Source organism: Porites lutea, chromosome 3 (genome assembly GCF_958299795.1).
Source record: "Porites lutea chromosome 3, jaPorLute2.1, whole genome shotgun sequence".
Classification (NCBI taxonomy): Eukaryota; Metazoa; Cnidaria; class Anthozoa; order Scleractinia; family Poritidae; genus Porites; species Porites lutea.
In genome coordinates, this window is record NC_133203.1 from 49,670,981 (window position 1) to 49,683,865 (window position 12,885).

Sequence of the window (12,885 nt, forward strand, 5' to 3'; positions counted from 1 at the left end):
AACTTGTTGACAAAAAGAATTAAACTGAATTTACTTTTTAATCCGTCATATCTGAATTCAAATTTCGCACTAACCTTGGGTTATCTTAACCCAGCTTTGAACAACATCAGGACTCGAGGGAAAACAAAACTAACTGGTTTCCAGAGGGGCCTGACATTAAGTGTTTTGTTATATTCTTAGACTTTCACTTTGACAGCAACAAAAGAATAACCGGAGCGAACTAAAACAGTCGACTCGGTACTTATAACAAAACAATTTAATTCTCAAAACCACTGAATGAATGATTGACAAAGTACTTTCCTTATGCTATATGCATCTTTTTTTCCTACACTAGCTGCTGTTTCTCTTCTGGGATAACTTTAAAAATCGTTGCTTTTAGCTTGAGGCTTCATGTTTGTGTTGTGTTCATTGACGAAAAAGAAAATTGGCGGTGTTTTTCCCGCCTTCTGTCACGCCACTATCCACCATGCTTTGATTATGTGCTGTAATGTATCGCGATCGGGATACTTTTGATTTTAGTCAAGGCCACGTGACCAAGAATCAACCAATGACAGTCCCTGTTTAATTGGTGAAAGTCCAGGAATATAACAAAAAACTTTGTTCTTACATTGCGAAGCTACGCGCGCGAACCGTAGCTGTTGGATTCTCGAATGAACGCTGCATTTCGGAGAATAATATTAGTAAGCACAGTACTCTCAGGAGCAGCATCCTTATTTTTATATATTATATTTGATTGTTATTGAAATTGTTATTTTTTGACAATGTAATACTGATATGGCTGTCTGGAAGGAGTTTTTGAACTAAACAAAAAGAATGATTAGTACTTAGTGCTGTGTTATAAGTGAATGACTCTCTCTGCCAGCGGAGCCATAAGGATTCCTTTTAACACCACTGAGAGCCACTGCGTAAGAGAGAGCGAAAAGAGAAGTTTTGATATCTCTTTATGGGGAACTTAACATCTCTTTTAGGAAACAAACATTTTCCTAAAATTTCTGCTTTATGATTTGACAGCACTTTTGACAACAGGAGAAGTATTCCAGTTTGTGAGTTTCTGTCAGCGATATCCTTATGTGTTGTTTCATATACTGTTGTTCAGTTTGGCCAGCGCTATTGGACAGGTATGACTTACTGTAATATCCTTCTAGTTATAAGCTATTACAAATGCCCTATTAATTCCAACTAAACATGTTTAATTATTAATCCAAGTTTTAAAAATGAAAAAAAATAGTCACGGAAAACTGGAACAGAGGTTTTCACACAAGTGAAATTCAACATGTTTTGTAATTTGCACTAAATTTGCAATTAACTTAAGTCAGTAAGCAGCTTTTATGAAGGAATCAATTTTAAGCCGAGTTTAACTAAACAGCTTTTAATCATGTTTGAGCTTTGGAGTGAATGGAGCTAAAGTCAGCGATTAAAAGGGATTCACTTGACTCTAACAGGATTAATAACAATAATATAATAATAATGGTTTATTAACAGATCCACTGGGTGGCTCTTCCCTGTTAAATTACATTTATTACAATTACAAAATAAATCAAGTTATTTACAAATTATGCAATATACAATTAAAAGTAGAAGCAGGATTAACAAAATCCAATTACAGTAAAACTGACTAATCACTCTGTACTCTGTTTCTTAAACATTTCCTTGAAAGTCTTAATTAGGTTCTGTAATCTTTTCAGTTTCTAATAGTTTCTAGTAGATTACTAAATAGCTTCGACGCATTATCTTGGAAAGTGCCGTTTTCGGTCGGGACCACTAATCTAATTGAATTGCTTGAGCGCAGTTCCTTGGGGCATTCCTGTTTTATTATTTTAAGATAATCTGCCCAAGTCTCAGTGTTATGCAGGGCTTTAAAGCATGCTTTCAGGAGGTTCAAATCTCTTCTCTCATTGATTGGAAGCCATTCGATTTTTAGTACATCCCGAAAGTTCTTAACATAGTGACCGAGTACAAAACTTGCGGCAGCAAATTGAACCCGTTGCAAACGGCGAAGTAAGAATTGTGGTAGAGGGTTTTTGTCTCTCGCTCTAGCTTTTTCTCCGTTATCCACGTCAACTTAGACATTGAAATTAAGTTGTTTTTATCTCTAAAACGTCGGAAAGCTATGCGATTTACCGCCGAAACGCGCGGGTGCTTGAAATGCAAAATTTCATCCCGGCTTACATGAAGGGGTGGACGTACGTACGGACGTACCCCTTACGGACGATTTTCTCAGAAACAAAATTTCTTGGATGCACAGGTTACCACATTTTCTTACCCATGGTGCTCCGCTAAAATACTGGGTAGACTGTGCAATCTGTTGTGTGCATTGGCTTGTGTTTGAACAATCAGATTGTTGAATCGTTTTGTCATTTACCACCTTAAAACGAGAAAGGTATTGGAGCCGAAATGCGTCCCGCAATTTTTTCTGCGATCATTACTAGGGATGCAACGCACAGCTAAGACGGAACTTTAACCCTTTAAGTACCAATATCCACAAACAAATTCTCCAAACTGGTCTCCATACATTTCGTTAAAGAATGAGTTGAGAGAATTTGTTCAAAGATCAAGGCATTTTCTCTTTGGTAATCATTTTGTCAATTCTCATAACCGTATATCTTGACAATGTACGGATATTGTCAGGAGAAAATTGATGTTGGTCACTATTGGGACTTAAACGGTTAATAAGCAAAAACGCAAGTCATCCAGAAGTAACCTTTTTGCTTTGTTGGACAGTGATTTTGTCCAAATTTTTGGCCAAATCGTCTCTTTAGGAGTAAACACACTTGACAATGAAAATTTGTTAACATCAAGGCATATCCTAAGGGAAAACAAGGCTTCACTTCCGGTTGACTTGCGTCGTTCAATTACGCCTTTGTTTAAGGCCATTTTTTTTCTCTGTCCCCAGTAACACTCCCAGAAGTCTTTGCAAAAGTTTATTAGGCCCAGTTCCCCTCTCGTTTATAAAGTCAACTTTCAACTTTATTTAAATTTTGAAATATATCAAAAAGTACATTGGGACTGGCCTGCAGTTAGCGAGGCTATTCGGGGCAGGCCAGGCTATATAATTTATTACAAACTAGACAAGTACAAAGAAATTAGACGTTATAGAAGTATATATATTCTACAGTTAATAAACACTATTCTACTTAAATACAAGGGAAATATTAAAGTGAAATTTTAAAAATTAAATTAAAATAAAGGACAAGAGAGTTACTTTTTAATTTTCACAATAATCGTATCAACACCAATATAGGAGTCTTCAGTTTGAAGGATATCGAGTAGCATTGCTTTTAGTGATCTTTTAAAAGCTTTTTTTGGTCTTTCTTTAAGAATTTGAGGTATCCCATTCCAAATTTTGACCCCAACACGCGAAAAAGCAATTCGTTTAAAAAAAAGGTTAAAAGCATGTTTATAGTGGAAGGTGCACTTAACTAGTCAGCTAATTTACAGGCACTCCACTCAAATATTTAGAAACAAATAATTCAAATGCAACATAACAGGATTAAAAACCCCAACTGGCAGAAGGCAACCAGTTGGCTATTTACAAGCATGGCCGAGAATTTGAACTCGGAACGACCGAGCACAAATCCAGCAAGTGGCCAGAGCGGGACTCGAACCCGGGACCGCCGGATTGCGAGTCCGACGCGCTGACCACTCGGCCACGCTGTCTCCCACGACTGACATTGCCTCCCACGCTGCCTCCCACGTTTGACATTGAAGTCAAAGTGCCGAATCAGCAACTCGCACTCTACATGCTAACTTGTTTGGTAGCGTTCTTCTATTCTGCGGTGCGAGCCGAGAAGGGCTCAGTCGTATTTGGATGTCTCTAATGGAGATCGTTTCGCAGTCTTTTGATTTCTTTCTTTTCTTGGGATTTAGTGAGATTTTTCTTGTGTCACTACACAAGATCTTTAGCACAGTTTTCCGAAATTCACGAATCTTGAGGGCATAAATGACGAAATTCGCGAACGAATTACTGTATTGTAAGAACTTGGCAAAGTAAATCAGATGGAGAAGGTAACAAGAGTGGCAAAACATGATGATGAGGTTCATGATGTAGAAGGGAACCCAGGTCAGAACGAACACAAGAGTAATAATCGAAAGTGTCACGGCAAGTTTCTTCTCCTGCACTGTGGTATTCCTGTGGTGGATGTTCACAGGCTTCCTAATCTTCAGCCAAATCATGACGTAGGCAAGACTGATGAGAAGCAGCGAGGTGAATATACAGACCATCATGGAGTAGTTAAATGCATCTTTTAACACCGTTTTGCTAGTGAAATTGCTTATAACACGGAGACTCGCCATGCCGGCGGCAACAAACCAAACCAAAGCGATTTCGCACAAGTAGGTTTTTTTTGTGATAGTTTTGTGCTTATGAGGGCGTAACACTGAGTAGGCTCGGTCTAACGCGATTGCAACGAGGGCAAAAATGGACGCGAAGGCCGTGAAAGCATCTATGGTCAGATAGATCTCTTCATACTTGAACCATTCTTCTTGAAAGTCAAAAAACAGCATTTCTGCCACGAGCAGCGGGATAGAGAATGCTCCTACCATAAAATCCGCAACTCCCAGGCTCACCAAGAAGTAATTAGTGCGGGCGCTTGCCAGTTTTTTGTTAATGCTGAACGCTGCAATTGTCAAGGAATTGCCCACCATAACTGCTAATGACACTATAGCGTACGATATGGCCCAGCCGAGCAGGCCTGGGTACAGTCCTCCGTCTTGTTCGGTTCCAGTTTTTGATCCGTTGTCTGTTGCATTTTTGGAAATCATCGTGAGAGATCAGGGGTGAAGAGAAAGCGAGACAGAAATGCCGGCTTCTCTTCCGCTCGCATCCGGTGAATTGTTACCTGAAAAACAAATGGTAGATTTTTTTCAAATTTAATACAAAAACTATGGTGGCCCACAACTGTCACGGCAAAACCGAAAACCTCTAGGCAAAAACAAAAACCTCACGGCAAAACCAGGTTTGAGGTTTGAGGTTTTGCCGTGAGGTATTTTGTTTTTACGTGAGGTTTTTGGTTTTGCCGTGAGGTTTTCTGTGTTGCGGTGAGGTATTGTGTTTTTGCCGTGAGGTTTTTGGTTTTGCCGTGACAGTTGTGGGCCACCGTAAAAAAACAAGTGCAAAATCAAACATTATAAAAGTTCAAAACATTAGGAGGCCTAGAGCACACCAGTTTTTACTTGAATAGCCTCAGGTCAGAGATTTATCAGCGGATGCGAAAGATGGAACCACCTTATGCAGCCAAATAAATAGCACAATGACAAAATTTGTTGTCTCTACTAAAAATCATTACAAAATTTCTTTGTCAAAAGATTTGCTTTAGAAAATACACCCGCTCCTAAAACCAGTAATTTTTTAAACAACGCGCGTCAGTCTAGAATTGAATACATTTTTCTGCGTTAAAATTGGGCGAACAACTTTTGCCGCGTCCGAGGCGCGTTCAAAAATTGATTAATTGGCGTTTCAATTGTTTTTGCTTTGTTTTGTTTTTTCGACTAAAATTTTGCGAGCCTCAAAGCAGGACAAAGGCGCTTTTTAAAACAAATTTGGTAGGAACTACATCCAAACCTATTAAACGCTCCTTTTGGCCAAAACTTCTTTTAAGTTTATAAAACACTGGCCGGTGCGTATGTGACCGGTAAATTTCCCATGAATGGCCATGTCTCCTAAGTCTTAAAAACGGTCAAATCAGTTTTAGCTCGATCCTTAACATGACAGTAAACATGACTGAGAATGATCACACTGCCAAGCTTCATCCGCCAACTAAAGTCCTAAAACCACATTGGTCCCTGGTACGATTTTTCTAGTATTCAATTTCCTTTCAGATCTACCAAATGCATTAAACTGTTTAAATAACGCCCCTTAAAATCAGCGACAGTCCAGAAAGCTTTCTTCATCAGTTTTCTTTCACTTGGTTGTGTAAAGAAAAAAAAAATGTCATCTTTTCTGTCTACATTACCAAGGAAGACTTTCCAGCATACAATATGAATCTGAACGTTAAAGCTGCAGATTGGACTAGTTTACAGGTGTAATTGAAGGGGTGTATGTGGTGATTTGAAATGTTTTAAAAACGTAGAGTTTTTGTTATTGAAAATTAATATGGTACACTTGTTCATGTGTAAGTTTTACATTGGAGCGGTTTCTTCGGTATGAATTCAATAGGCTTGTTAATAAAAAATGTAGATGAATAAAGTTTCAGGTAGTTAAGTTTCTATACATTTGCTCCTTTATTTGTCAACAGCTTTGTCATTTTTGTCTGTGTTTGTCTGAGTGCTTTTAAAGCAGACAAGTCGTTAAACTGGGCGGCGTTTTTTTTTCTTAAAACTGCGCACTGTCGAAGTTTTTTTGTGGCACATTTGTTGTCTTGTCCTTCTTGAATGTCGTTTCATTTCATTCAAATTACATCTTATTTACTTTTGCGTTAATTGCCAACATAGGATGTCTTCAACGTTTGCTAACCAAATTACACCTTGGTGTGAAGTAAAAACGATAGATCAACACCAGTAGTTTAACAGAATACGGAATGGCATCAGAAATACAGCGCCGGTTAGCTTGTGTGCATAAATTTCAGTCGCAGTGTTTTCTCGCTTCTTTTAAATTCTGTTACATGTTTGTCATGCGTCTGTCCTTTGGCATACGTTTTTCTCGTCTGCTGGGGCAAAAATTTCCGTCTTCTGTAAAAACCATTTTTATTATTTCTTTGGTAGCTCGGAAATGGCTTATGTAATTTGAAGGTAAAGTGTTTTCTTTTAATGTTTAGTTTCTACAAACCCTGTTTTCGTTTCCTCGATAATTGCTCCATTTCAGCAACGTCCTGACATGATATGTTGTTTCTCTGGCATTATCATATTTAAAGGTTAAAAGATAAGCAATAGTACCAAAACCAAAATATGTTCTATTTAAACTCTCGCAATGTTAATTGTTGCAGTTTTTGTGTCTTTTCGCCACCTTCGCGCAGTTTTCTGACCAAAATAATAAAAATTTTCAAAATGAATTTTTTTTTGTTTTATTACCAAAGTGGATTTAATAAAGTGCGCAAGCTTGCCCTTTTTTCCTATCATTGAAACGCATTGTTCATTTCATATTATGGTTGAGAAGAAGTTAAAATTTTATTGATGTCATTTACCGGTAGAGTTTTCTGCATCAGAAATCTAATTCTTATTCTAAGAAACAGCTTTCTTCGTTTTGTTTGTTTAGCAAAACCTATGGCTTCATAACTTCAACAAGCAAATTCAAGTTCTGTTTTCTTGAGGTCGCTTTTATGTTGTCATTCAATTGCCCTGTGCCCGCGTTTTATCTTTGTCACGGAAACTTGGAATAGCCGGGATGAATTTGCAGTTTTGTTTAAAATCCCAACTTACCTTTGAGTTCGATTTCAGTGCAATGTATTCTTTGCGTTTTCTTAATCGTGTATATTCTCTTTATGAAGTGAACTTCATCTAGCAAAGTGTTCATATAATGCATGTACTAACCGTTTGTGTAAGAGTTAAAGACCTGTAGATGGTCTGGTGGCAGATTTCCCTCTCAACGTCAGCACCTTCAGCTTTGAACAACACTTTCTTCGAGTTATTTCCTGTCTTTTGACCAATAGAATTTCACCAGTCCTTAATCTTGACGACTAATTTGGGTTTATTCTGCAAATAAGGGTAGCGACAGCCAAGAAATCGATCGTATTACCATTTTCCTCTTTGTATTATTTTTTAGCCGCAGGATAAAAACCTTGAGACTGAAAACCATTGTATTCACTTGAGACAAAAGATAGGGAAATATATCGGGAAATTCTCTTTTAATTGCTTTGGTGATTAAAATAAAAGATATATCCTTTCGTTACGACTTAAATAGTTCCGCAGGTCTTTTGCCAATTTTCGCTTTTCAATCATTCTGACTATCATGTTTTCTGCTCAGCTAGATCATGCTATTATTTTGTTTTTTTTACTTTTCGTCATTTCTGAGGACGTAGGATTTGAATGATTTTCTTGTCTTTATATCTGACTTCACCTGCCACTATGATCTGTTTTACTGAACGTTTCATTTAGCCTGGGTTCCTTTTTCTTAAGCAAACATGGTATGATAATGTCCCCTTCTCCCAATTTAAAGTATTTTTGGTTGTCTTGAAAGAGTTGATTATTACTGAATTTTGAGGAGTTGAGTTAGTTATTCCAGCCTGAAGCGAGCTTGTCATAAAGATGACATCTCGTGTTGGCAAACTACACGTTTCGCCGGTTTTGCGGTAAGCACAGTTTTGGCGGAAAAAACAGAAACATTGTTACGAAAATGTATCTCCTGATTCCTAACTAACAGAACCAAGACCCGCTTAAATCGTTGTACATCAAGAGGAGAAAACATTTAGGTTCTTGTTAGAATGTATGAAGTACTTATTCAGTGCAACTTTGCAAATGAATGTAGTTTTTTTTTCCAGCGATGTTTACCGTAGCGTTTAAGGCGACTCACCGCTTATTATGCTTGTTATAGTATGATCTTTTATATGAATCCTACTGAACCTCACTGTGCGCTTTTAGTTTTTTCTAAGTATGACCTGCATGCTGACTTTGTACTTTGCGAAGGTGGGCTAAAAATTAGTCATGTACTAAAACCGATCTTGACTGAAACAGGCGCAGCGAATGGCGCAATAATCAATCACAACTCATAATTTAAGCCTGAGGAAAATCACCTGTTAACTGGATTTAATAACTTCCATAAACCCGAAGATGTCGAGGATCACTTTTTTATTATTATTAAGGTCGCGTTTCGTGGCAGAATGGCTTTATCTTTGCTCTCTCAATTTAGACTCACACCTTGAGTGGTGAACTCATTTCGATAGAATAAGCGTACTATCAAAACGAGGCTACGAATAACACCAAACGTCATTACTGATTTAAGGGATCCGAATGGGTTCCGAAAGCTCTGCGTATCTTTCAACAAATTGTTGCCGTTGAAGAATTATTTTTCTAATATAATGTCGCAACAGCGGAATCTTTACTCTGCCAAGCGTCAGACTATGTTTTGTCACGTTTATTACCAGTTTCAAATAAGTCTCCCAATTGTGGTAATAACTTCTGTTAGTGAAACGGTTAGACTTTCTATTACAGCGCTACACGGTATTTTTTTTCGAAGCGCAGATCTCCAAAATGACAGTCTAAAAATATATTTTGTTTTTACAACCACGAGAATAAAATTGATTTTACAAACGAGGAAATTTCTTCGTTTTCACGCCCTAATATGATATCAGTAGTATAACGCCCCTATGCGGCGCCTTCCTGCCCGCCACGGATAAGATGAGATAGATAGGGAAATAAGTGCTACATTCATCAACGACAACAACATAAACTTTGTTTTCAAACGAATTTTGAAGTAGCTAGCGAGCTAATAGAGATCTTAAGATCGAGGTTTGGTCATTTTACTGGAAACGGCAAACTGCGGTTCGCGGTTAACGGTTTCACGTAACCCGTCTGCCCATGTTTGAGACTAAAGATTCGCGGGTGGTAGCTTGCGGCTACCATGTATGTTTTCATTCATCCACCTACTTTTATTTTAACTGAGAAATTATCTTCAAAAGAACGGGTTTTTTTTAATAGAATTCGATAATCAATAAGCAAAAGAGTTCTAAAAAGTCGTATTTCTTCTCAAATGTAGGATTGTGATGTTTTAGGATACAAAAACCTTGCGGTAAATCACTTACCTCTGCAGCGTGGTCTTGCCGAACAAAAGTGAACCTCAAACCGCAAACCTGACGGCAAAACCTTGGTCACGTGACTTCCTGACGTTCGCGATTCGTGGGAAATGCCGTAAAACCTCAATCTTAAGTTCTCTATTATCCGGCTTCGAGTTGATACCACGTAAAAATACATTAAATCCATTTACAAGTCCACACATCAAAGAAACTAATATTTACAATTTTAAGTATAAGTATATAAACGCAAAAAGAATCTACATAACGGTAACACCCTGTATTTTAGTCTTAAAATTAGCAAAAAAAAACAAGTACGAAAAAGAGTCAGGGAGTGCATTCCACTGTTTACTATAGCCGAAAAGAAAGAAAAGGAGTTAAGACCATAGGTAGTTGTCTTAGCTTTACTGAGTGATAAAATGTAGTTGCTACAGTCAACAGCAGCACGACGTTTGTAACGGGCCTTTCTTATTCCTAAGGTCAAAATGATCGGCCAATGCGTCGTGTTATTCGGTCACGGGACAGACGGACTAAAGCAGTCACTGCAAGCCCCTGCAGTACTTGAGTTTATGCTCTTATACGTGATCCGCAGTTATCTAGCCTTATCCACTCAAAATTCTCAGATAAAAATATGGCTACTTAAAAGATTGTCAATTACTGGAGCCTCCTTTATTTTCTCGACTTTTTCCTTTTCTCTCACATTTCCGCCGTTTTCGGTTGACACTTTTGTTTTTTCTGTCACTAGTTATGGTGACAGTTTTGTAATAATACGCCGTTTACCAATAGTAAAAAAAATGTGGGAGAGAACAAATAAAGGGATGATTTAATTCATATTAACGTAGTTGATGATGAAGTTTCAAAAATCGCTTTGTAGCAGCAACCTCATACCGAAATGAGGCTGCAATTATCATTCAGAACCTCTGATGAATTTTCTAAATTTGTTGATGTTCGAAGAAATTTCGTTTTTTTCTCTTAGTTTGCCCCATATGAAGAATCTTCATTCCCTAATATCTTTTTATTATTTTTGTTTCAGAATTTTATCTTCATGACCGTTGCTAACTTTGGTCCCCTGACCTGTTCCATCATCACCACAACTCGGAAGTTCTTTACCATCCTTGGCTCTGTGTTACTGTTTGGAAATTCACTCATCGCTCGCCAGTGGTTTGGTGTCATTTGTGTTTTTGCTGGTCTTACACTCGACAGTATTTATGGCAAAGCAAAGAAAAAAATGTAAAGGAACTTACTAATACGATTAAAAATCGCTTATTTTAACTTTCACTACATTAAAATTGTTTTAAATGCCAAAAAATCTCGTTAAACAATTTTATAGAAATAAAGTAATTCACAAAATTTTGTCTTTAAACAGGAGCCTACTAGCTTGTACTGCTGGTGGCTTCGTCGGAGCACGATAAAGAAAGTACGTATTCGCGAGAGACATAGCAGTAGAGCGGCTTCTGCACGAATTCGTCTTAAACGCGCTCCGACGAAACTGCTAAGTACCGGCTAGAAGCCCACAATCCTCAGCGTGCAGAGGTAGTAAATGTGCAATGCCCGTCTCCTTTGTAAATTTTCGCTTGTTTTAGCCATTATTTATTTAGAGGTTTCCAAGCTCTAACGCTTTGTCCCTATTAAAAGTCACAAAAGCGAAAAGAGCCGAACCGTTATACATATTAAAATAAACTAATCGCAGCGGAAGTTCATAGAGATTACGAATGGAACAGCTGTTTAAGCAGAAGATGCTGTTCATTCGGCACCTGACCTTGTCCAAATTCAAAGGTAAATAACGTATTCAGCGAATGGAAAGTGCCTGTTAACTCCAGTTTCCACGCCATCCAGTGTCATCTTCGTAGTTTCTCCTTATCTTTCTTGAGATTTCTCTCACGATAACGTGAAAACACGATTAGGAATTTGTGAAACAGTTGTTGAACCACTTTTTTGCCCTATGCTTTGACGAGCGGCACCAAATATTTCCTGATCAACCATTTTCAAACGCTTCGATCTTCGCAAAAAAGTGTTAAAAAGTGTTGCGCTCAGGAGACCGCAGTAGATTGGGACCGGGAAACAAGTACTATTAGCCAAAACTCTGTCGCCAAGAGTTTCCATGTCGCTAGGCATCGTGGCATTTCTTCGAATCGAATTTATTGTTGCCGTATTTACTCGAATAAGCGTCGCCCTCAAATAAACGCCGCTGCCCTGATATAGTCGAAGTCAAGAGATGTTAATTCTGTTAGTTTGATAGAGTTTAATACGGAAAATAGTAATTCCGTGGTTAATACAATTTTTCCTAATAAGTGCTGCCCTCGACTAAGCGCTGCGCCTGAGGAATGATAAATTTAATAAGCGCAGCGGTGCTTATTCGAGTAAATACGGTACTCTACTTCATTTTATTAGCTTCCATGAAGAGAAAATAATCACGGGATACTTTTAGTTTGAGAATGAGGATTCGTCATTCGTCAAAAGGATATATGTATGTATTAAACATACGAACAATCACGAGAGTCAAGTGAGGATTTCTCCTCCCCCACCCACTTCCCTTCCGCTGGCGAGCGGAGCCTCCTTTCGTCTTGCTGAAAGAGGAGGAGAAAAGGAGGGAGACTCTGCCTGAATCTCGTAAAGTCTTTGAAGTCACCCCAGCCCTAATTTCTAGGCTAGTCAATATTGTTTTATCCCGTCAAACCATTGTCAAACTGTTTTTTTTATTTTTCAAGTGCGAGCATCCGTTTATTGATAACCAAGTCCGCTGTACCAAGCGCACGGCTATTAGGCCTGGGTTCAAAACTGTATCCTAGCAAAATTCAGCGCATGCTCAACAAAGATTCAAGCAGAGTCTTTCTCGAGTAATTTCCTCGAGTACGCCAAAAGAAAGCCACCGCTAGCAGGATGGGATTTCTCACAATATCATGCTTGAGTCCAAGAAAGTCGATTATACTTGACGACTTTATTTACAGAGGTAATTCATCAAATAAGCAAGAGATGTAATATAATACGAAAATAAAATCATGTTTTGTTTTAGCAACTTTCGCCTTGGTTGTGTTGTAGTCAGTGGTTTTACCTTTCAGCTTGAGTTTTGACTTTTGTGTGTCATGCTGTTGAAGATGTTTTGGCTGACAAAATTTTGAAACAATCGCTGAACATTCTGGTCTGATATTTAAATACAGTACAGATTACAGATACAAGTGTTTATCAAATTATTCTCGCGACACGTTTTCCTTCAGTGCCTGTATAT

At 38.1% G+C, this 12,885-nt stretch overlaps 2 protein-coding genes across 3 annotated transcripts in view; one reads left to right on the forward strand and one right to left on the reverse strand.

Moving 5' to 3' along the window:
- The window catches only part of LOC140931351 (solute carrier family 35 member B1-like), a 28,478-nt gene extending 15,803 nt beyond the window's left edge, over positions 1-12,675 (forward strand). For both annotated transcript variants that reach the window (XM_073381148.1, XM_073381149.1), the window contains 2 exons: positions 1,012-1,118; positions 10,693-12,675. In XM_073381148.1, the coding sequence (XP_073237249.1) occupies positions 1,012-1,118; positions 10,693-10,893 (308 nt within the window). In that variant the 3' untranslated portion in view covers positions 10,894-12,675. The remainder of the gene's footprint in view (positions 1-1,011; positions 1,119-10,692) is intronic.
- LOC140929866 (adenosine receptor A1-like) lies at positions 3,706-4,827 on the reverse strand. Its single transcript, XM_073379565.1, has one exon. The coding sequence runs from the start codon at positions 4,759-4,761 to the stop codon at positions 3,709-3,711; it is 1,053 nt and encodes a 350-aa protein (XP_073235666.1). The 5' UTR covers positions 4,762-4,827; the 3' UTR covers positions 3,706-3,708.
- Positions 12,676-12,885: the final 210 nt, after the last annotated feature.

What these genes read in the sequence shown, in the direction of transcription:
- LOC140929866 (XM_073379565.1), bottom strand. Translation starts at nt 4,761, where the DNA reads ATGATTTCCAAAAATGCAACAGACAACGGATCAAAAACTGGAACCGAA.